This window comes from Musa acuminata, chromosome BXJ1-10, assembly GCF_036884655.1.
Source record: "Musa acuminata AAA Group cultivar baxijiao chromosome BXJ1-10, Cavendish_Baxijiao_AAA, whole genome shotgun sequence".
In the NCBI taxonomy this organism is placed as follows: domain Eukaryota; kingdom Viridiplantae; phylum Streptophyta; class Magnoliopsida; order Zingiberales; family Musaceae; genus Musa; species Musa acuminata.
Genome location: NC_088336.1, coordinates 21,764,248 through 21,783,953, shown reverse-complemented (window position 1 = coordinate 21,783,953; position 19,706 = coordinate 21,764,248). Strand labels below are relative to the sequence as shown.

The following is a 19,706-nucleotide window of genomic DNA, read 5'->3' as shown; positions in this document are numbered from 1 at the left end:
AAATAATGTTATCATTTAATTAAAATAAGGATAACATATCATGATATTCGAACAATTCTTGATACTTAAAATTATAACTAAAACTCCATGTTAAATTTGCGAAAAAATATCTTACAGCTCCTATGCAATTGAATAAGCCTTTATTTCTAACATAATTAAAATGACAATATTTCACAATAAAATATTTCTAAATTCACACTCCATGTCCATATAATATTATACTCTTTACTCTATCAAGTTTTCTGATTTGTTAGGTCATAAATCATTCATTGTCTCCCTTCTTGTGTTTACAGATTTCTTTCATTGCATTATACCACTATATTTTATTTACTTAATAATTTTAAGATTTCAAGATTGACACAAGACCTAGTCATAATAGTACATTATCTATAGGATTAATGATATACTTATGTTTATCTATGTATAATTAGCTAAAAATACACTATTTATTATATCATAAACTTAAGTCTATGAGCCACTTTTCAAGCCTTCCTGGTGTGATTTAGCATAGTTGAATCATTGGGAATGTTTCTTCCTAGAAATCTTAAATTCATATGAACTTGTGTTTTATAACATAATATTTCGGTTTTCTTTTTTTTTTTTTCCGTAAGTAAGCTCTTCATATAACCCCCTTTCAATTTTTTTAATATTATATGAGTTGTAATTACGATAAAATTTTTTGATTTTTTTTAAAGAATAAATGATGAAGACGAGATTTGAGTCCTCTCATATTTTGTTTTATACATTATTACCAAACTACTAAAAATCAATAAATAAATATAGAGACTTATCTATGTGGATCCAATCGGGTCGTTCACATTAAGTGAGTTGGGCTCACTAAACTCGACCAACTTAGGCCTAATTCGGAAAATAGGACATCAAAATTTGTTTTTGTCTCTGTTTTTTTCGTTTCTTTCTATTATTTGCAATATGCCATCTAAGGATTGACTTAACCAATCTATGGAGTGTGTGAAGAGAGGAGGAAACAAAATCTAAGGATTGACTTAAAAGAAAGATATGTCTCACATGCAAACAACACTACATGCTAATCATCGAGATGATTTAGATTAAAAAGGGTTCATTATTCTCTATCACTAATCCTTCCTACAAACATATTATTATAACAATGGTTAAGCAAGACAATTTATAGCAATACATAACAAGAGTAAAGGAAAGGAATCCCTACCTCTCTCTCTTTGGGCAGTTTCCCTTCCATCTCATTATCTTTTTGCTAGTCGATCTCATTATCCACGATAATTTATTTTCATTAGCCGATTTCATTTTAACAATGTTCTAAGACAAGAGGATGGATGGATGTATATATAGAGGAGACTAAAAACCCTAAATCATAGATAATTTTAAATTACTAAAATACCCATGTCATAGACCATAAAAGAAAAATAAATAGATACATGCATCCTCTCAAGAATAACTTAACTCAGCTAATATTTATAATTATATATATATGATTATGATTTATTCCTTATGAATATTTCTATCATCATTTTACAAGTAAAAGCCTCCTAGATAAATTTAAATGAAGAAACTTGAAATTGTTTATGAAAAAAATAATGTTTTAATATTTTTTGGGGGAATAATAATAATAATAACTATATTGATGAAAGAATATCCCTTGGGACATTAACCTATCAAAATAACATTTGGACACTTGCAAAGTAATTCCTAAATAACTCTAATTCATTTATTGAATGGATGCATCACAATCTTCCTCATTTAAGAATGCAATTTATCATGATCTAACATGATAAATTAACTCACTAACTTCATTCAACATCAACCACTAACAAGATAAAAATACTTAAGATCAAATTAGTAATAATACACATATCAAGTTCTTATAAATCAATCAAAGTTTTAACCTACTTATAAAGTGATAAGTGATTTTTATTTTTTTATTTTTAATATTTATTAATTTAAATATGTAATTTTTTAACCCAATAAATGTACCATCAAACTTAACACTAATGATACTAAAACACATGCCGATCATCGAAGAAAGCTGTGGGTGTGTCCTAAACTTGCGGCATATAGTGTAATATCACATTATGCTCATCATCAAACGTACAATAGATAAGTATAAAATCTATGATATATTATATGTAATGTGTAAAAAAAATATTAAAATTGAAATCAAATAACATTAGATAAGATCGATTTTTACGATATGTACCTTTCAATATCATATGAAAAAAAACTTATGATCTGAGCATTGTCTTTAAATCAAACAACCGTTGTCAATTTGTAAAGAAAACTAGATTCTTTCTATCTTTTCTTATGACTATTTATACTGATAGATTAAGAAGATTGAGAAAGAAATTATAATATCTCATCTGTATCCTCTTTAACAAAGATCATTTAGATCATGTTTATTTATAGATGAGAAATGCTCGAAGATCTGTCACCATGCTCAAAGATCTGTCACCATCTTCTTAGCTTGGCATCCGCGTTCTGTGTAGCTGAAGTATGCGCACAGATCTGTTGAGGAGGGACAACGAGAAAGAGAATGGACAGCATCAACATTCGTCACTGTACCTGCAACTGGGGCTGATGGCCATGGCCACGGCCATCATTGCTGCCCTCTGCACTTTGTGCTGTAAAGAACCCCAACAGTGCCTCCATCTGCATGGTTGAATGATGCACCCAAAGGAGCAGCTTCCCATCATATGGCTTCACCCTTTTCTTTGCCACCTAAAAGTCATCATGCCCACTACACCTTCTTTCCTCAATCATTGTTCTTCCCTGCTTTCTTATCATATCGAGGGGAAACTAATTACTGGTTTTAGGAGATCACCGGACTCGATAGCCTCCTCGGTAGATAAAGTGTTCGACGTTTGTCCTCTGGATTCGGAGAAGAGATATGCGAAAGCCTTGGAAGACCAGACACACACCGAAACTTACAGCAGCTACGAGTCAATCTTCGAAGACATACGATGGAAGAACTGTGATCGACAGGCTACAACTCAAATCAAATTGACTGCGGTGGCTCTTTTCTTTCACACCCGATATTTCGATGGAAAGGAATCGAATGCGATGGGAAGAGGTAGGTCCTCTTCCACATTGATCTCCTGCTTCATATTATTTCTTGGCCTTTTGGTTCTCTTCCTTCCACTGTGTCATACGCCAAAACAGTTGGGTGAGGAGTAAAGACCGGATGGTGGTGAAGCCGAGTCATGGCTTAGTCAATGAATGAGGGAGGAGGAAAGAAGCAAGAAAAAAGGAATGGCAGAAGGGAGGCATGTGAAGGGGGTGATGAGATTTGATGCAACGCAGCCACCGGCAAGAAGGCTTTTAGTAAGCTCCCTCATAAAGCTGCGTAGCAGCAATTGTTTTGAGTAGATAATGCAGGCAGAGGGTGCAGCTCGATGACCCACCTCATTACTGTCCACCTGTATCCACGTAATTTAATATGTGTGCGTGACAGATTTGGCTCCTCCACATTCTGATATTTAAAATGCTACAGTGCTGATCTGCAAACCCATGATTGGCCCACATGGTTAATGAGCTTGTTCTTGACAGTTTGTATGCTCTCCAAGGACAGGAGAAAGAATCATTGTCCAGGAAGAAGGAAATAGAGAGAGAGAGAGAGAGAGAGAGAGGAGTTCATGAGACATGAGCTGTGAGGAGGGGGAAGAAGACAAGCGCAAGGCTACAAACCAATCCATTACTAAGGATCTCAATCGACATGGTTTGTACTTTTCCTAATCTCAATGACAAAAACCACTACCGATGTTGCTGTGAGCTCTCTTTTTTTTTTTTCTTTTTTGGCTTAGAGATGGGAAGTACTTTGTGACTGCAGTTAGGGAGGGAGGACAGTCATTGGGAAGAGCACATGACAGTTCAAGTGTGGATCGAGAGGGAATCTACCTCCATTCATGAGACTTTTTTGTTTTTGGGTCACCCCTGGTGGAGGATTTCTGCTTTCAAATCCTCTAAGCTCACATCTCAAATCCATCCAGACGAAGAAGAAGAAGAAGAAGAAGGAAACACTTTCAATTCCTTTTGGTTTATTTCAAGCCCGTACGAGGCATCCGCGTCATGCAGCAGCAGCAGAGGACGGTGAAATGGAAAGGAGAGGGTGCAGTTCTACGGCATCCGGTTACTGCAGTTTTACTTTGCTGTGTCCCCCACAATAATTGATCAATTACCACCGTCGTCTTCCTCCTCGCGTCTCCTTTTACCGCAGTAACTCCTGAAGCTCCACCCCCCGCGCACGCACAACACGCGCAGGCCAAGGCGAAGAAGCTAAAACCAGACACCTCGCTGCAGTACTTGTTCCTTTTACCCATCTCCCTCAATAGGAAAGCCCCTGGCGCCGGTTTCGGTTCGCTTTGTGGGTGTAGAGCCCCAAAACCGGCTGAAAGCTGATTTCTTTGCTCTGCTTTTCGTATAATATTGACACAAAGATGGATGCAGACAGGTTGGCCTTCTTCAAATGCACACCGGGGAGAAATGATTCACTCGGTTGATTATGATATCCATGGATGAGCAGTAACCCAGCATCGTTTGCGTGGATTATTTTTGTGATGTGAGTGGGATGGGATGGTGTCAACATCAGGAATCCCATATCCGGAGAAGCCAACAATGGTGGCGTGATGCAGGAACAGTGATGCTGTTGTCTCTGGTGTTCAGGGCTCCATATAATACACCCCCACCTTTGCTTATTTTGAATTCACACCTCTCTCCGCCTCTTCTTCCTCCTCCTCCTCCTCCTTTGTCTCGCCTGCTCTTCCTGCAACTTGCGCTGCAACTTGACAGAACACGGAGGGAGGGAGAAGGGGGGGACTGGGAGAAGACACCGAGCGCACGTGGGTCAGGTGAGTCGTGTGTGCAGGCAGAGAGGCCAACCGTGGAGGAAAACAGGGGGGGGAGATGATTTGAAGATGGGCAGATGATAAGGTTTGACATTGCCACCGGTGGAGTCAACAAAAGCTTGGCTTCAGCTTCAGCCTTTGAGAGAAAACAAATGAGCACCGACCTCACCTTTAATCAGCACCCACAGAAAAAAAAAGCCTTATTAAAAGGAGGGCAAGAAAGAGACGCATCGGATCACGCCATCCTCTTACACTTCTCCGCGGGTTGGTGCACCGAAGGCACCGAGAAGAGGGGGTGGCGGGGATGAATAAAGGTGGAGGAGTTAAGTAATGGAACGCCCTGTGACGTTTAATATAAGAAGGGGGATAAAGGGGTGTGCTTGCTGTGTTGTGCGAGGAGGGAAGTGGGGCAACCTGGAGTTGACTGGCAGATGAGTATTCTACTGCTGGTGTTGGGAGTATCTCACAAGAGTATTAGTCTGCCTCATTTAACTGGAGGACAGTGTGCAAAGGTTTTATCTTTTGGAAAGGAAATTTCTTTAAAAGAAGAGATGTTTATGTTGGGATGAGCTGTCATCAGCATTAGATGCTTTATCTGACGCGCACCTGCAATGTCTGCTGCTGCTGCTGCTGCTGCTACTGCTACTGCTACTGCTGCTCCTCCTCATATTACCTGGGCGCAGTAATAATAATGGAAACCACGGCAAAGAGGGTGCTTAAGCTCCTAATCATCGAACGAAGCGGAGACTGTTATGGGATTAGCAGTGTCCGGCGGGTGGAATGGAGGAGATGGAGTTAGAGAGACATGGAAAGAGAAGGATGGTTAAGTTCCTAACTGCATCTTTCTAACTCAGAAGTCTATATTCATCATTCTCTCCGAGGCCCCACGAGCGGGCTACTGCTTCTTTCTCAGGCGGCCCCCCTCCCCCAAGCAGTGTCAAGGAGAGAGAGCAAGCTGCAGTTATAGCGTGTGTAGGTGAGAGAGAGAGAGAGAGAGAGAGAGAGTGAGGAATCATAAGAGAGAAAGAGAAAGAGAAAGAGAGAGAGAGAGAGAGAGAGAGAGAGGGAGAGGAAACAGTGGGGAAAAGCGAGGCAAGAAAAGAGGAGGAAGGAGAAAAGCTGAGGGAGTTAGGGTTTTAGGATCTAAACCTACGCGCCTCTCTCGCCTTCCCCCTTCTCTCGCACCTTTCTTTCTCGGTGTCGTATCTTATTGTTTGCCGCTCGCTTTCACTCTTTTCTTGCATCATTTTCTTATCTGTGCAGTTAAACAACCTCAGGTAGCGTCTTCCTTCCCCACCTCCTCTCTCTTTCTTTCGTTCCTTTCATTCTCGCCCGCACCAACGCGCGCACAGAGACAACAGTCAATCAGCAGGAGAGCCCCACGCCAGTCTCCAGCCAAGTATGGAGCGGCCCCCTGCACGTGTTTGCCTCCTCAAACCCTAACTAGGTTATATCGCTCTCTCTCTCTCTCTCTACCCTCCCCTCCCCCCTTAATATTTCTTCTCAACTTTTTTCTCCATCCAAAAATATAAGAACTGGAGCTGCCGTAAAGATAAATATATATACACAGTTGGAGAGGAAAAGGAAAAGAAAGAAAAGCAAGCAATTGGTGTTGATCTTAGGGATAGATTGGAAAACAGTAAAGCATGGAACAAAGCGAGCTTAGTAGGCATGGAGGACAGGGAGGTGGTGGTGCAGGAACAGGAGGAGGAGGAGGAGGAGGAGGAGGAGGGAGAGGGGGAAGAGTTCGGGCAAATAGCAACAGCAGCAGTGGCACCAGCAGCAGCAGAAGCACTTCGGAACACCACCAGCCACAGCACCACTTTGGCCACCATCACCACCACCAGCAGAAGCAGCAAGGAAACAGCAGCATCCCGTCGTCGCTCGAGCTGGTCCCGTTAAAGAGCCGAGCGGGCCCCAGCTCAGTAGCCCCCTTCATGGGCTCCATCGTCCACCACGGCGTCGTCGACGCCTCCCTCGCCATCTCCACCGCCAAGCCCGATCCCTCCCTTTCCCCCGGCGCCGTTGGCCCCTCATCTTCCTCTGCCGCCGCCGACACGTCCAAGAAGCTCGCCGGCGGCGGCGCCCCAGCCAAACGCTCCTCCAAAGATCGCCACACCAAGGTCGACGGCCGCGGGCGTCGGATCCGCATGCCAGCCATCTGTGCGGCGCGTGTGTTCCAGCTGACGCGGGAGCTCGGGCACAAGACGGATGGCGAGACCATCGAGTGGCTGTTGCAGCAGGCGGAACCCGCCATCATAGCTACCACTGGTACCGGCACCATCCCGGCCAACTTCTCCACACTCAACATCTCGCTGAGGAGCAGCGGCTCCTCCCTCTCTTCCCCGCCCTCCAAGTCCGCCCCGCTCTCCTTCCACGCGCTTGCCCTCGCCCACCACCGCCCCGACTTCGAGCAGGTGACCGACCCCGGCATCTCCCACGCCGCCGCAATGCTCGGTTTCCACCAGCTCCACCCTCATCCCCACCAACATCAGCTCCTGTCGGCCGATCAGATTGGAGAAGGGTTACAAGGCGGAGGCAGTAGCGGCGGTGGCGACTCTGCCGACACCTATTTGAGGAAACGTTTTAGAGAGGATCTCTTCAAAGATGAGCAGCAGGAAGGAAGCGGAGGGGCAGGCCCGTCCTCCCCGTCGTCGGCCTCCAAGTCTATGAGGGCCGGCAGCGGGCTCCAATTGCATCAACGGTCACAGCAGCAGGAAGCTGCAGCTGCAGCTGCCGCAGCCGCAGGTCTGACGAGGCCGCAGGGGATCCTTCCTGCGGCGGCAATGTGGGCGGTTGCTCCGAACAGCGGAGCTGGGGGAGCTTTCTGGATGCTTCCAGTGTCCACGGGTTCAGCGGCGCCCGCGGTGGCCGCAGCCACCGGACCCTCAGAGCCGTCCATCTGGACGTTCCCGGCCATGGCCGGGCAGTACCACCCCGGGATCAGCGGCGGAAGCAGCATCCAAGCGCCACTCCAGTTCATGTCGCGAATAAACTTATCGGGCGGTGCCGAGTTCCAAGGCGGCCGCGCTCTTCCGCTGGGATCGATGGTGCTGCAGCAGCCCACGGGCGGCATGGCGGCTCAGCATCTCGGATTGGGAACGTCGGAAACCAATCTCGGGATGCTCGCGGCCCTCAATGCATACAATAGAGGTGGTGGCCTGAGCATGAATTCCGAACACCACCAGCCAATGGACCACCATCACCAAGCCCACAGTACCCATCAGCAGCACCAAGGTGCAGCCAGCGGAGAGGACCACCAAACCAGTTCACAGTAGTAGAAGGAGGAGAGTTCACAGGATGTCAAAGAGCAACCTTGGACGCACGCATGCAAGGCAGAAACAAAAAATCCAATTGGAGCTTCAAATCCAGCAACGGCGAGTGTTCCTTTCCTCCTCCTCCTCTTCTTCTTCTTCCTCTTCTTCTTCTTCTTCTTCTTCTTCTTCTTCTCTTTTGACTCGCACAAGGTGAGCTTTGGGTGCTAAAGAATCCTTCAAATTAGTGGACGGCGTTCTTTCAGCTTGCGAAAGAACACTGCCACTTCTCTTATCATTATTTTTCCCCTTCCCTTTGTTTTTGTTTCGTTCTGCTTGAGTGTTGTGAGTTCAAGAACCTTACTTCCAAGAGTGGGGGACAAAGATTTGTATAGGGATCCAATTCGTCTGTGCAGTAGTAATTCTTTGTTTGTTTAAGCGCAGAGAGAGCGCGCGCGAGAGAGAGAGATGGAGGTTTTAGATGACCGATAACTCATAATCCTTTTCTGGTGTGCTTCTCCCTGCCCTTGTAAACTGTTGCATTAATCTGTCTTTTGGAATCTTCCTCATACCTAAGTCCTGCTTTTATCCTGCAATGGAGGATAAAAGCATCATCTGTTGCGACGCCTTCGATGTGCGTCGCCGCGGCTTCACCTTTGGACGCAACACAGAAACGAAGGGCCTTCACTGTCACGTCCAAAAGTAGGCAAACATCCTCATCTCCAAGACGACCGAGCTGGGAAGAAGACTAATCCCGAACGACCAAATCCTAAATGGTCATCCGTTAAGGACACGGCCCTCGGAGTCCGTGTTGCTCTTCGTGATCCGTGCAAATGGCTTGCCGTGTGAGTTCGGCTAACGATGCAATGCCCATTGGCGTTTGCTTCTGCATCGATCACCGACCTCTCGCGGCGGTGCCCGATCGCCTCCCTCAAATGCTCGAGCATTTCGAGCTGAAATCTCTTCAAGATGGAGAGCCGAGCCAGAACAATAAAAAGCAGGTGAAGAAGACACGCTTGTTACCTCGTCTGTCTGCACTCCAAGAAGCAGTGACGAGCTATGAACTGATATGGGGATCTGCAGGTTATCATGATGAGGAAACGTGTGGGCACTGAGACCTCCAACTCCTCAGGAAAAGGTCAGCCGCCGCAGCAACCCATCTGGTGGGACTGCAATTTTGTAGCCTTCTCTTAGCAAAATAATCTTATTTTTGTCACTTTTATTATATATATTAAATCATCTAAGATAATTCATTTACTGAACAAAGTAAAAAAAAGGATGGAGAATGCATCCTTCAGAGTTTATCATAAATGCTCTAAATTAAAGATAAATTCCAACAAAAGGTAGAAAATTCAACATACCTAAGAATCAAATCTCGTATTATTTGGATACAGTTGGAATGATCAACAAACTCTCGAAAAAGATGTATGATGTATGAAAATATACTAATGATCGACCATGATTTAGATTGCTAGAATAATAATGTGCACAAAGTTTGACCTTATCTCGATGGCTCTATGATTGAAGGAGGCCGGAATGGACGCTCATCATGATCCTGATTTCAATAGCTGAGACTTGGTTTTTGAGTTATGACACCCAACGACCAACCACTTCGCATTCTAATGGGTGTGGAAATTGATGCTAATCTTTCACTAGATTTTAATAATTATATATACATATTTTTTAAAGATCAAATTACTGTCAACATAAGATTGTAAAGAAAACTAACACCTACATACCTTATGATCGAAGGCATGGTTGGGCTCCACGTGGGACCGCATGTTGCGTCCAATCACAACGCCGGTGGGTGCAATAGGCGATCTATAATGACAACCTGTCGTTGTCATGTGTATCGGTTAGGGTGTGTTTATGAAAGAGGGAGGAGGTGGATATGATAAAGAGTGCACTCACAGTAACGGGGCATCGATTGGTGCCGGTTTCTGCGCGGTCACGGAGCGAACAGGTGGTGTGCATCAAGCGGAGGTGTACGCCGTATGCTACGTACAGGCTTCGCCACCGCTGCTGCGCGCCCATCAAAGCCACCGGGAGGCGGGCGTACATCTCCGATCAGACCCGTACGACGCCAGACACGTGGGGAGGGACAGTGCCCCCTCTGACCTCCCCACCTCCTCTCATATCATGTTGTCACCGTCCGCGACGATGAGATTCCTCTCTCTCTCTCTCTCTCTCTCTCTCTGTCTTTTCTCGTCTCGGTCTCCCTGCTTTTATTGTGGTTGGCGCAGCGGAGTGCTTGTCTCGTACCGGGATGACAGGTGATTTGTCTCATGGGTCGGGTGTTCGCCGCTGCCAAATTTGATCTGAGAGTTCCTCCGGACCCTGTGGATGATTTGATGCGTTCAACTTTAGCTTTTCATCATTTCATTTATCATTCGAACAAATGTTACTGAACAAAATAATAGAAAACAAAAATAAATGGTAATGAACATGTATTCTCTTGTCGAATTATTTGGAAGTGGATTCCACGCGATTGTCTTGAGCTCCATGATTAGAGCAATTATGGCAACTGCTTGGTCACAGATAGCCATCATTTACAGATCATATACCCAATTGGAAGGACAAATGAAACAGTAGAGCAAGAACACGATTTCTGAAATGGAGGCGACTGTACCCCTTTGCGGGCTCGGCAGAAGCACGGCCTGGCTCGAGTCGTCTTCATCATCTCCTGTAGTCCTGTAATGCATGTAGGGGAACAAAGGCACGCCGTGAATCCATCTTTGCCCAATAGAGACCTGCATAGCAGGAGCTAAAGTCAATGAACAGGTAGAAAGTACCCACCAAAGTCAATAGTCTTGCTGAAATGAAAAGAACTTGACACTAGGAATAAGATATTACAAAGATTTCTGGTAGATGCTACTCCCTCTTGATGTCGACTGCAATCGGCACAGCAACGCCAACCTAATTGGTCTCAGCCGCATCCACTTTTCACAGCCACAACAGAATACAAAACTTATCGTTTGCTTTTCCTGGATCAGCCCCACCGTGTTGACTTTTAGACATACTTTTCCTGGTTAGCCTCGATTTAACCATCCATTACAGACATCATATCAAGCGCCATAAAATATGAGCTATTCAAAACATATGATCAGGCCTACTAGACACAATGAAATGCAGGAGGATATTGCCGGGGCATTTTCTGCAATGCAAACAACACGAACTTCTATCTTACAGAACCATTTCAAATCAAGGTTTTAAACCTTGTTTTGGAAATCTGCATGGCCCAATCCAGTATCACCAAATATAAAAGAGAGAACTATTGCCAAAATCAATCTATATGGTCTGACATCCGATGGCGGCTTGACTCTCAATGGATTCAGCCAACTACTACTGCACTGTCGTTACAAGAGGGACCATGGTTGAAAGTCCCACCATTTTCTTGATGTATGATTTCTTACAATTGAAAATATCATTCTTAAAATTGAGTTATGCAGGTCTATTGCTCAAGGTCTTATGCATCAAGTTGCGACTGAGGAAAACAAAAGAAAGGTTGTATAGCAATTTGCATCACATTTCACTTGTAAGCACATAGATTCCTAGTTTTCCTTTTTCTCAAGTCATAGCATGTTGCATCCATGAAAAATCAACAGGTGCACCAAACCTGATCACCATGTTGCATTAGTTGAATAGCATCTAAATGAGCTATATATCATGCTCAAAGGTATGAATCATAAATTGGGTGCATCTCTAATATTAAGGTTAGGCACTTCAAAAGTTAAGTAATATAAAGGAGTCGTTGATGAATGAACTCGGGCAAGCTTTTCGCTGGTAAATCAACAAAATCTTAAACAAGAAAAAAAAAGTGTAAACAAAAAGGAAGTATAAGAACTAATGAAGAACATATTCGCCAAGTTGAAAAACCTGCACTGATCTTGAGATTACTATAAACTAAAAATGTTACCACTTCCACACAGGATGAAAGTAGCTTTGCAAGATCAGTCAAACAACACAAATAGAACTATATACTAGATATGTCATAAGCAAATAGAACCACATACATAAATGTCATTGACCAGAAGGTACTCAAATTCAAGTATCACGACCATATTCACAAAATCTCTGGCACCTAGAAAGCTATAAACTTGCATGTCCATGGGCGCTGGTGCTACCATATGCCACTGAAAGCAAGTGTCTGCTATAGAGGCATCAATATAACCGAAAAAAAGTGCTGAGTAGCATCACAATTCTAAAAATCACCGAATCTTGGGCTTCGCATTTCATAGACACAGCATTTCAAAGTTTGAACCCAATACATATGAAAGCACAACTAAAAATGATTTCTTTATCAGAAGGAATGACATATCTATATTCTCAAGGACAGGATTAACATAGAATAGTGAGCATATGTACAGATTATGGTCTTCTGGTGACATTAAAACAAAGAAGTTATTTATATTAAGACAGATATTTGAGACATAAAAATTCTTCAACTGTTGGATAACCATGTTTTGGTCAAAATAATACAGCAGTAGCTAGTGGTATTAGTAGCAGAAACAGCATATGCCATAACTTTCCAAATCACAAGGCATGCGAAGTCCCAAGTCAAATTTGCAGCTTCCTACAAAAGTATTCCATATCCACTTGTGTTTCACTAAGTCTCATATAGGGACATCTGAAGATACTTCCACCATTTGTTAGGCACTTCATGGAAAGTAAAGCAAGAAAAAATGAATCTGTACAGCAGCTTTTTCCGTGATGTCTAGCAAAAATCCATTTATTGTTTCACGAACTTTGATTTCTCATTTAAATCTCAATAAAAAACTTGGACTTTTAAACCCAAAAGAAAGCACAGAGTATCAAAATCAAAGCCAACAACACTTTCAAACATTAAGAATAGAATCTACATATCGTATAGCTGTGAAAAGAGGAGGTATAAAGCCACAAAAACTCTGAAACATTAAGAATAATACAAACAAATAGAACTTTAAATCCAACAATAAGAAGAGAACCGTACAAAATGGGGAAAAATCCAAGAAATAACACAAAATTTGGGGTAGTGACGACCGATTACAATCTCGGAGTCACATCTAGACTCTGCAAGTAACTAACTAGGTTTTTCAGACAACAAAGACCTAAAGAAGGTTCAAATTAATCTCCAACATAATGCAATCTCTAGTTCGAACCACAAAAAGAGAGCAATAAGCAAGATACGAGAAAACGAGATATAACAATAGAAGAAAAAACTAGGGTTTCCAGGCATCAGAAACATGACCGGAGCTCGACAACTCATAGGGGAGAAATAGGCGAACAAGGAGCGGCCTTCAGAGAGAATACTCAAAAGTTCCATCACCAGGCCGAGGAGAGGAGAGGAGGACGCACGGCTCGAGCAACGGATTGCGGATCTCAGATTGAAAACTATCGTGGAATGCATCACGGATATCAGAGATCGCTTGGTTCCTCATCTCCTCACAGATCCATCCGCCGCTTCCAGAGCCGTCGCGGCGCCTCTCTCGCCCTCCTCACATACGAACGCAAACGCTGTGATATATATAGCAACCGCAGAAAGCCGTCTGATCTCATCTTGTACCATAATCTCAACCGTCCACCTATCTGATGATCAAATCAACGTTTTGTATTTATTTTTTACTCGAAATAATGGACGGTTCAGATTTGAAAAAAAAGCGATGGACGGTTAGCGAGGGACCTTCGTCACACTATAGCACGACATCGGCGGGATGGATAAAGAAATCGGATCCTGTGTTCCGGATCCGATCCGCATGTGGGAAAAGAGCCTGGGCAGAAACATTTCTTCCTCTGATAGCGTCATGCTGGAACAAAAGGAAGGGAATGAACACGAGATCGCTTCTGGGAAACGGGACAAGAGGACAAGCCGTGTCAAACCAAGCGATGATTCCGCCCTCCTGCGTCCGCCTCACTCTGTTCCTTGCCGACTGCCTCATGGCATCTTTTGAACCATTCCAATCTTCCAACCACTTCCCTGTCTCGCTCCTTGTCACCACCGTCAGGCACGCACTGAGACCAGATCGAGTGAGAAAAGAGAAGGGGGAGAGGCGGTGCCAACCAAAGAGAATAAAGCAGCCCACCGTCTCAAGCTGGGAATCCAAGACGCGAGAATTCCGAAAACTGAGAAAAGAGAAATGACCTGAGGAGAAGATACCTACTCTCCTTTCCCCCTCCTCATGTCTCCCAAGTTTCGTCGACTTCAGAGAATGGAAGGAGACGACAACGTCCGCGCTTGGCGTTCTCATGCTATCAAGAAGAGGAAGGCGAGGGACGGTTTCGGTGCATGCCATGTGAAGGCGAAAGATGCAGATGATGGGAAGTTCTTGGTGCTGCTTCAAGCGAGAGAGCGTATGCTGAGAGAAGACCCCAAGCGAAGCGGGCAGGAAGACGCGACGGACGAACAACTGCCTCGTTTGCTTCTGCTCGCCGCCTCAGCGATCGACGCCGATCATGCAGACGCAGCGATCGACGCCATAGTCGACCTGTACCAGCATGCTTCTCTGCATGGCCATCCGATGCAACGAGTCATGGCCTACTTCGCCGACGGCTTGGCTGCCAGGATTCTGACAGATAGCTCCCCCTTCTACCGATCAATCATGGCGCATCCGACACCGGAGGAGGAGTTCACGGCCTTCACCGAGCTCTACCGGGCTTCTCCGTGCTACCAGTTCGCGCATTTCACCGCCAACCAGACTATAGTGGAAGCCTTCGAGGCGGAAGAGAAGCAAAACGGCAGAAGACTATATGTGATCGATTTTGACGTCTCCTACGGGTTCCAGTGGCCCTCTCTGATCCAATCCCTTTGTGACAAGGCTACAACGAGTAAGCCAATCTCTCTGCACTTGACAGGGTTTGGCAGAAGCACGGAGGAGCTCAAGAACACTGAAACGAGGCTTGTCGGTTTCTCGAAGAGCTGCAGCAATCTGGAGTTCGTGTACAATGGGCTTTTGCGAGGCTCGACAACCAGTGACCTTAAGATCGAGAAGAACGCAACCCTTGCCGTGAACTTGGTCTTCTATCTGCAGACCATGAAGAGCTCGTCTGAGATGCTCGCGACATTGATGTCCATCCACTCCTTGAATCCCTCCGTCGTAGTCTTAGCAGAGAAAGAAATTAGCCAACGCCCCGCAGGCTACTCAGCGAGGTTTGTGGAGTCGTCCTTGAACTACTTTGCAGCCATGTTTAGCTCGTTGCATGACTGTCTCCCAGCAGACAGCCTGGGGAGGCTGAGCATCGAGAAGAACCATCTTGGGAGAGAGATTAAAAGCGCCATAACCTGCAACTGTGAGAAGACAAGTGCGTGGAAGGGGAGGATGGAGAGCACTGGGTTCCAAGGAATGAAATTGAGTTCGAGGTCGGTGAGCCAAGCAAAGCTGCTGCTGAAGATTAAGGGCCAGTTTTCGAGCATAGAGCATGTGAGCAACAGCGGGTTTGGCATTTCAGAGACAGATGATGGAAGAACACTGTCTTTGTGTTTGCAAGATAGAAATCTAATCACGGTCTCTGCATGGAAATGCACAAGGTGATCTGGGTACATGTGAGCAAAATGAACCAAGCCAACTTTGGAACATTTCATGATCTAGAGCTTAAATCAAGAAAATGTTTTGTTTACATCATGATTTCTTCATTTCTTTCCTGTGTGTAGTTGGGATAGAGATGGTTCCTATGCTGCCTTTTTTCTTGAGTACTGCAGTCGATTCAAATAAGTACGACATCCAAGTTTGATTCCACCTAACCAAGATTTGCAGGACACCACTGTGAAATCTTAGACTTGGCATCCTCGATACAGTGTGCTTGGAGAATCCTTGACCTTAGGTAAGATTTAAGAGCAGAGGATGCAGATATACCTCAGGTTTAAATCTCCTCAGCATACGTGTCACATTCATGCACTGCAATGACTCCTTTAAAGGAAAAGTAAATGATTGATTCCGTCTCATTTTGTATGTAAAGATGCTGTTCTTGATTGACTTGAGAAGGATAAAGCAAACTTTTCTTTCCTCCACAAGAATATATTGCAAAGCCACTGAAGAAGTTTCCTGACGTAAGAAGAAGGAAGAAAACAAAGGAAAGCCATCTTCTTCATCGGATAGATTTGGGTCAGGATTTGAGTCTAAATCAATCTTGCCTTAAATGTGGGGCCCGCCTGTGGAGCCTTCTTATACGTTATTCTAACAGGTTGGTGTATCGCCACGTCAGCGTAGGGCGTATGGGTCAAACGCCGCCTGTCGTCACGTAAGTCGTAACGTTCAGGTCGGGACGTAGAGCAGTGTCCTCGCTCGTGGGTAAGGAACCACGTTACCCGCAGTCTTACCTGATTTGTGATTTGACTTCCTTATGGGACACGGTGGGCCTTCCAATCACACGTCTTGGTGAAACGAGTATTCGGACAAAGTGCGAAGGAACATTACAGTCACACCAAAGTAGCCGTTGGAGAGGCGGCCAACGGGCTTCTCTGCTTTGAAATCCCCATTTCACACGAACACCGCTCTAAATAAACGCCCAAATCAACAACACACAAGAAAGAAAGAAAGACATGATGGGGGACAAGGAGAGATCGAAATCAGAGGAGAAGGAGATCAAGATCGCCGTCCTCTCCGTCCTCAAGAAGGGCAGCATCCTAAAGCGCCTCTTCCTTAACTTGCCCCCTCCTCATCCGCCGCATCCGACGACGGCCGGAGACGGCGGCCACATTCCTAACCCAGGTGGAGGAGAAATAGACGATGAGGACCGCCCGATCCTCTTCGGTCGCCATCCAGATTGTCACGTCGTCCTCGATCACCCCAGCATCAGCCGCTTCCACCTCGCCGCCCGCCTCGTTCCCTCGCTGCGGAAGCTTGCCGTCACCGATCTCTCCTCCGGTGCGTCCTCCTCCTCCTCCTCCTCCTCCAATTCCCGATATTTTTCTCTTCTTCTTCCTCTTCTTCTCATTGTTTCGGGATCGGTGGTTGATTCGGTTCCCTTCGGTATCCAGTTCATGGGACTTGGGTTTCCGGAACCAAGATCCCGCCCAACGTGGCGGTCGACATGGTAGATGGCGACATTCTGAGGCTCGGCGCCTCGACGAGGGTTTACAGGCTTCAATGGGTCTCATCAAGCCGCGCGCTTGAGATGGATAACCCATTGGAGCCATTGGTTGAAGACACGGTAGAAGTCAGTCAGGTTTTTCGATCCTTTCACTTCTCCTTGATTAAAGTTCTGTCCTTTCAATCTCTGCAAAACCGTTTGCTTCAATTGGGATTTTACAGGATGATTGCGAGGAGTTACTAACTGACATGATCGAAATGTGGCCTACTGTGATACCTTCGGCGCCACCTTTGCCGGAATCTATGAATCCATCACCTTTGCCAGCCACAATGGAACAACAGAGCCCAATACTCGAAGCAGAGGGCTCAAGCCTCTTTGCTGCCTTGCCGATGCATGAGTTCGTTGTGTCTTCGATGCCAACCATGGACAAGAATTCGTCTCCTCAGGTGTTATCTTCTGTTCAGCAACCATTCGAGGGGGACCACCTGAGCCTGGAGAGGTCCGAGAAGGGGAGCTTTCCGTCAAGCCTCTTGTCAAGGAGGAGTAAGTCGAGGTCTGTTGGCTTCCTTCGAATCGAGACGGGGAGGGGCAAGGAGAAAATCACAAATACAAGACCTGATGCAGAGGTCGGAGGAAGTACAGGGAAAGAGAACAACAGTGTTTGTGATCCAGCTCAGAGAGAGGAAAAACTTTGCAGGGTGCTCTTTGAAAATGGTCAAGATAGAGAAGAACATTTTGATTCAGATAAGGAGAACGTAACACCAATGTCAAGCCGAAAGATTAAGAGGACCAGCAGGGTTCTGCAGAAATCTGGGTGTGTTGCAGAACATTCTAATGTTGCAGATAAGGTTCGGCCAGCTCAAGAAGACAACTGCAAACATGAGGTACTCAGTGACTTGAGGACTAGAAAAGCCTCCTCTGAGAACCTAGTAAAGTGTAACATCTTTAAATCTAGCACTTGTGCTGGGAAGTCAAAGAAATATCAGGAAGATCTGCAGATACTACATTCTAACTCCATCACAAATTCAAGTGTGTTGGAAGAAGATGTGCTCTATGGTGACAAAGAGAACTGGACACCAGACTCTTGTAAACATATGAAATCGAGGAAAGTGTGTGGTGGAATTCTTATGAAGGTTGAAGACAATGAGAACACGTTTCCTTCAGACAAGGAGAATCTGACGCCCGACATCTCGCGATCTGCGAAGTCGAAGGAGTCTTCCTTCAGTAGCTGTGCGAGAATCGAGAAGGAGATCTTGAAGAGAAGAGTGGAACGGATTCCCTTTCAACCTCTGCTGGAGATTTCTGCTTCGAAAAGCTGCGATGCTACTTCAGAGGGCAACTGTGCTTCCACCAAGGATGCTCCGACTTCAGAATGTGAACCGAATCGCTCTTCCGTAAGTTTTTAGAAAGATACTGCTGCTGCATGAATTTATTTGTCAGCCAAATGTTTGATTGATTTCGATCCTTAGTTGCAGAGACAACCCATGGGCGAAGTGATCCCCAAAGCAGAAGAGAGGAAGATCTGGAACATTGTGGTCGAAGCAAATTGCTTTCTGGATGAAGAATCAAGAAGGTCCCTGCAGCTCCTCGAAGGCCTAAAGGAGACTCACCTCATCGTCCCACGAATCGGTAAGCTCAGCTTGATTCTTCCCCTGTTTCAATCTAACATCTTTATGCAGCTAAACATCAGCTGCTATTCTCTTGTCTTGCAGTCATAAGGGAACTCGACTGCCTCAAGCGGCGCGAGAGCCTCTTTAGCAAATCAACAAAAATGGCATCCAAAGGACTGCAATGGATAGAAGAGTGTATGGTGAACACAAGTTGGTGGATTCATGTTCAGAGCTCATCCGAGACGCTGCCGGTGCTGCCAACCCCCCCTGCCTCACCTCGATCACCATTTGGCGACGGCACCGACTCCAAATCCTTCTCCGCCTACGGAAGCTTGACTGAGATCGTTTCTCCGACCGCGGAAGACCACATCCTCGACTGCGCGCTCTTGTTCAAGAAAACGAAGAATGACGGCCAACAATTCATCCTCTTATCCAACAGCATTACGCTGAAGATCAAAGCCATGGCAGAGGTGTGCATATAGTTCGGATAGAGAGGTTTCTTCCTCGCCCTGTGAAGCTAAAACTTGCGTTTGTGCGCGTTGCAGGGGCTGCTATGCGAGACTCCCAAGGAATTCCGCGCAAGTCTCGTGAATCCATTTTCCAACAGGTTTCTCTGGGGGAGAAGCAGTCCGAGAGGATCGACGTGGCGTTGTTCGTCGAGTGATGTTGGGCTGCTCCACAATCCCCTCCTCCGTCAACCTGTAAGAACAGTAGGGAAAGCAGCCGAGGCTGCTAAAGGATTAAAGCTTATACTGATGCATAATTCCCAGTATGGACAAAGTAATCCAGTCAAGTGACAAAAAAGAGGAAGCAAATCTCTCTTGAAGATTGTAGAGATGCAATTCTAAATGCATTCGAGTCAATTTATCTATGCATATTTTATTTTATGTAATATCATTTTTAATTTAATTTAATAGTATCTGAAAATCTAATTTATTGACTTCCTATATCCATCAAAATCGATGTCAAACCGATTAAAAGGTTTCTAAACCGAACGATGTCATGCA

At 45.2% G+C, this 19,706-nt stretch overlaps 3 protein-coding genes and 1 long non-coding RNA gene across 6 annotated transcripts; 3 read left to right on the top strand and 1 right to left on the bottom strand.

The window, feature by feature from the left end:
- Positions 1-2,757: 2,757 nt before the first annotated feature.
- Positions 2,758-8,524, top strand: LOC135595484 (transcription factor TCP8-like). The gene is made up of 2 exons (XM_065086451.1): positions 2,758-3,706; positions 3,818-8,524. Exon 2 carries the CDS (start codon positions 6,479-6,481, stop codon positions 8,108-8,110), a length of 1,632 nt encoding a protein of 543 aa, XP_064942523.1. The 5' UTR covers positions 2,758-3,706; positions 3,818-6,478; the 3' UTR covers positions 8,111-8,524.
- Positions 8,525-8,765: 241 nt separating this feature from the next.
- On the bottom strand, positions 8,766-13,580 carry LOC108951407 (uncharacterized). The gene is made up of 5 exons (XR_010480385.1): positions 10,940-13,580; positions 10,716-10,836; positions 9,998-10,423; positions 9,826-9,920; positions 8,766-9,255 (listed from the first exon to the last, which is right to left on the bottom strand). It is a non-coding gene; the product is annotated as an uncharacterized LOC108951407 (long non-coding RNA).
- Positions 13,581-14,038: 458 nt separating this feature from the next.
- On the top strand, positions 14,039-16,042 carry LOC104000288 (protein SCARECROW). The gene has a single exon (XM_009422296.3). It carries the CDS (start codon positions 14,242-14,244, stop codon positions 15,589-15,591), a length of 1,350 nt encoding a protein of 449 aa, XP_009420571.2. The 5' UTR covers positions 14,039-14,241; the 3' UTR covers positions 15,592-16,042.
- A 513-nt stretch (positions 16,043-16,555) lies between these two features.
- LOC135582621 (FHA domain-containing protein PS1-like) lies at positions 16,556-19,657 on the top strand. Of its 3 annotated transcripts, none has more exons than XM_065086444.1 (6): positions 16,556-16,923; positions 17,037-17,224; positions 17,311-18,483; positions 18,565-18,718; positions 18,802-19,169; positions 19,245-19,657. In XM_065086444.1, the coding sequence occupies exons 1-6, from the start codon at positions 16,599-16,601 to the stop codon at positions 19,494-19,496; spliced, it is 2,460 nt and encodes an 819-aa protein (XP_064942516.1). In that variant the 5' UTR covers positions 16,556-16,598; the 3' UTR covers positions 19,497-19,657. The 3 variants fall into 3 exon arrangements, with proteins under 3 accessions (XP_064942516.1, XP_064942517.1, XP_064942515.1); XM_065086445.1 differs by having other exon boundaries at positions 17,037-17,215; positions 18,559-18,718; positions 19,245-19,655; XM_065086443.1 differs by having other exon boundaries at positions 18,559-18,718; positions 19,245-19,653.
- Positions 19,658-19,706: the final 49 nt, after the last annotated feature.

Excerpts from the sequence above, each read along its gene's own strand:
- LOC135595484 (XM_065086451.1), top strand. The coding sequence starts at position 6,479 with ATGGAACAAAGCGAGCTTAGTAGGCATGGAGGACAGGGAGGTGGTGGT.
- LOC135582621 (XM_065086443.1), top strand. The coding sequence starts at position 16,599 with ATGATGGGGGACAAGGAGAGATCGAAATCAGAGGAGAAGGAGATCAAG. Across the intron at positions 17,225-17,310 it reads ACACGGTAGAAGTCAGTCAG|GATGATTGCGAGGAGTTACT; the intron begins GTTTTTCGATCC and ends GGGATTTTACAG. Across the intron at positions 18,484-18,558 it reads GTGAACCGAATCGCTCTTCC|TTGCAGAGACAACCCATGGG; the intron begins GTAAGTTTTTAG and ends TTCGATCCTTAG.
- LOC104000288 (XM_009422296.3), top strand. The coding sequence starts at position 14,242 with ATGTCTCCCAAGTTTCGTCGACTTCAGAGAATGGAAGGAGACGACAAC.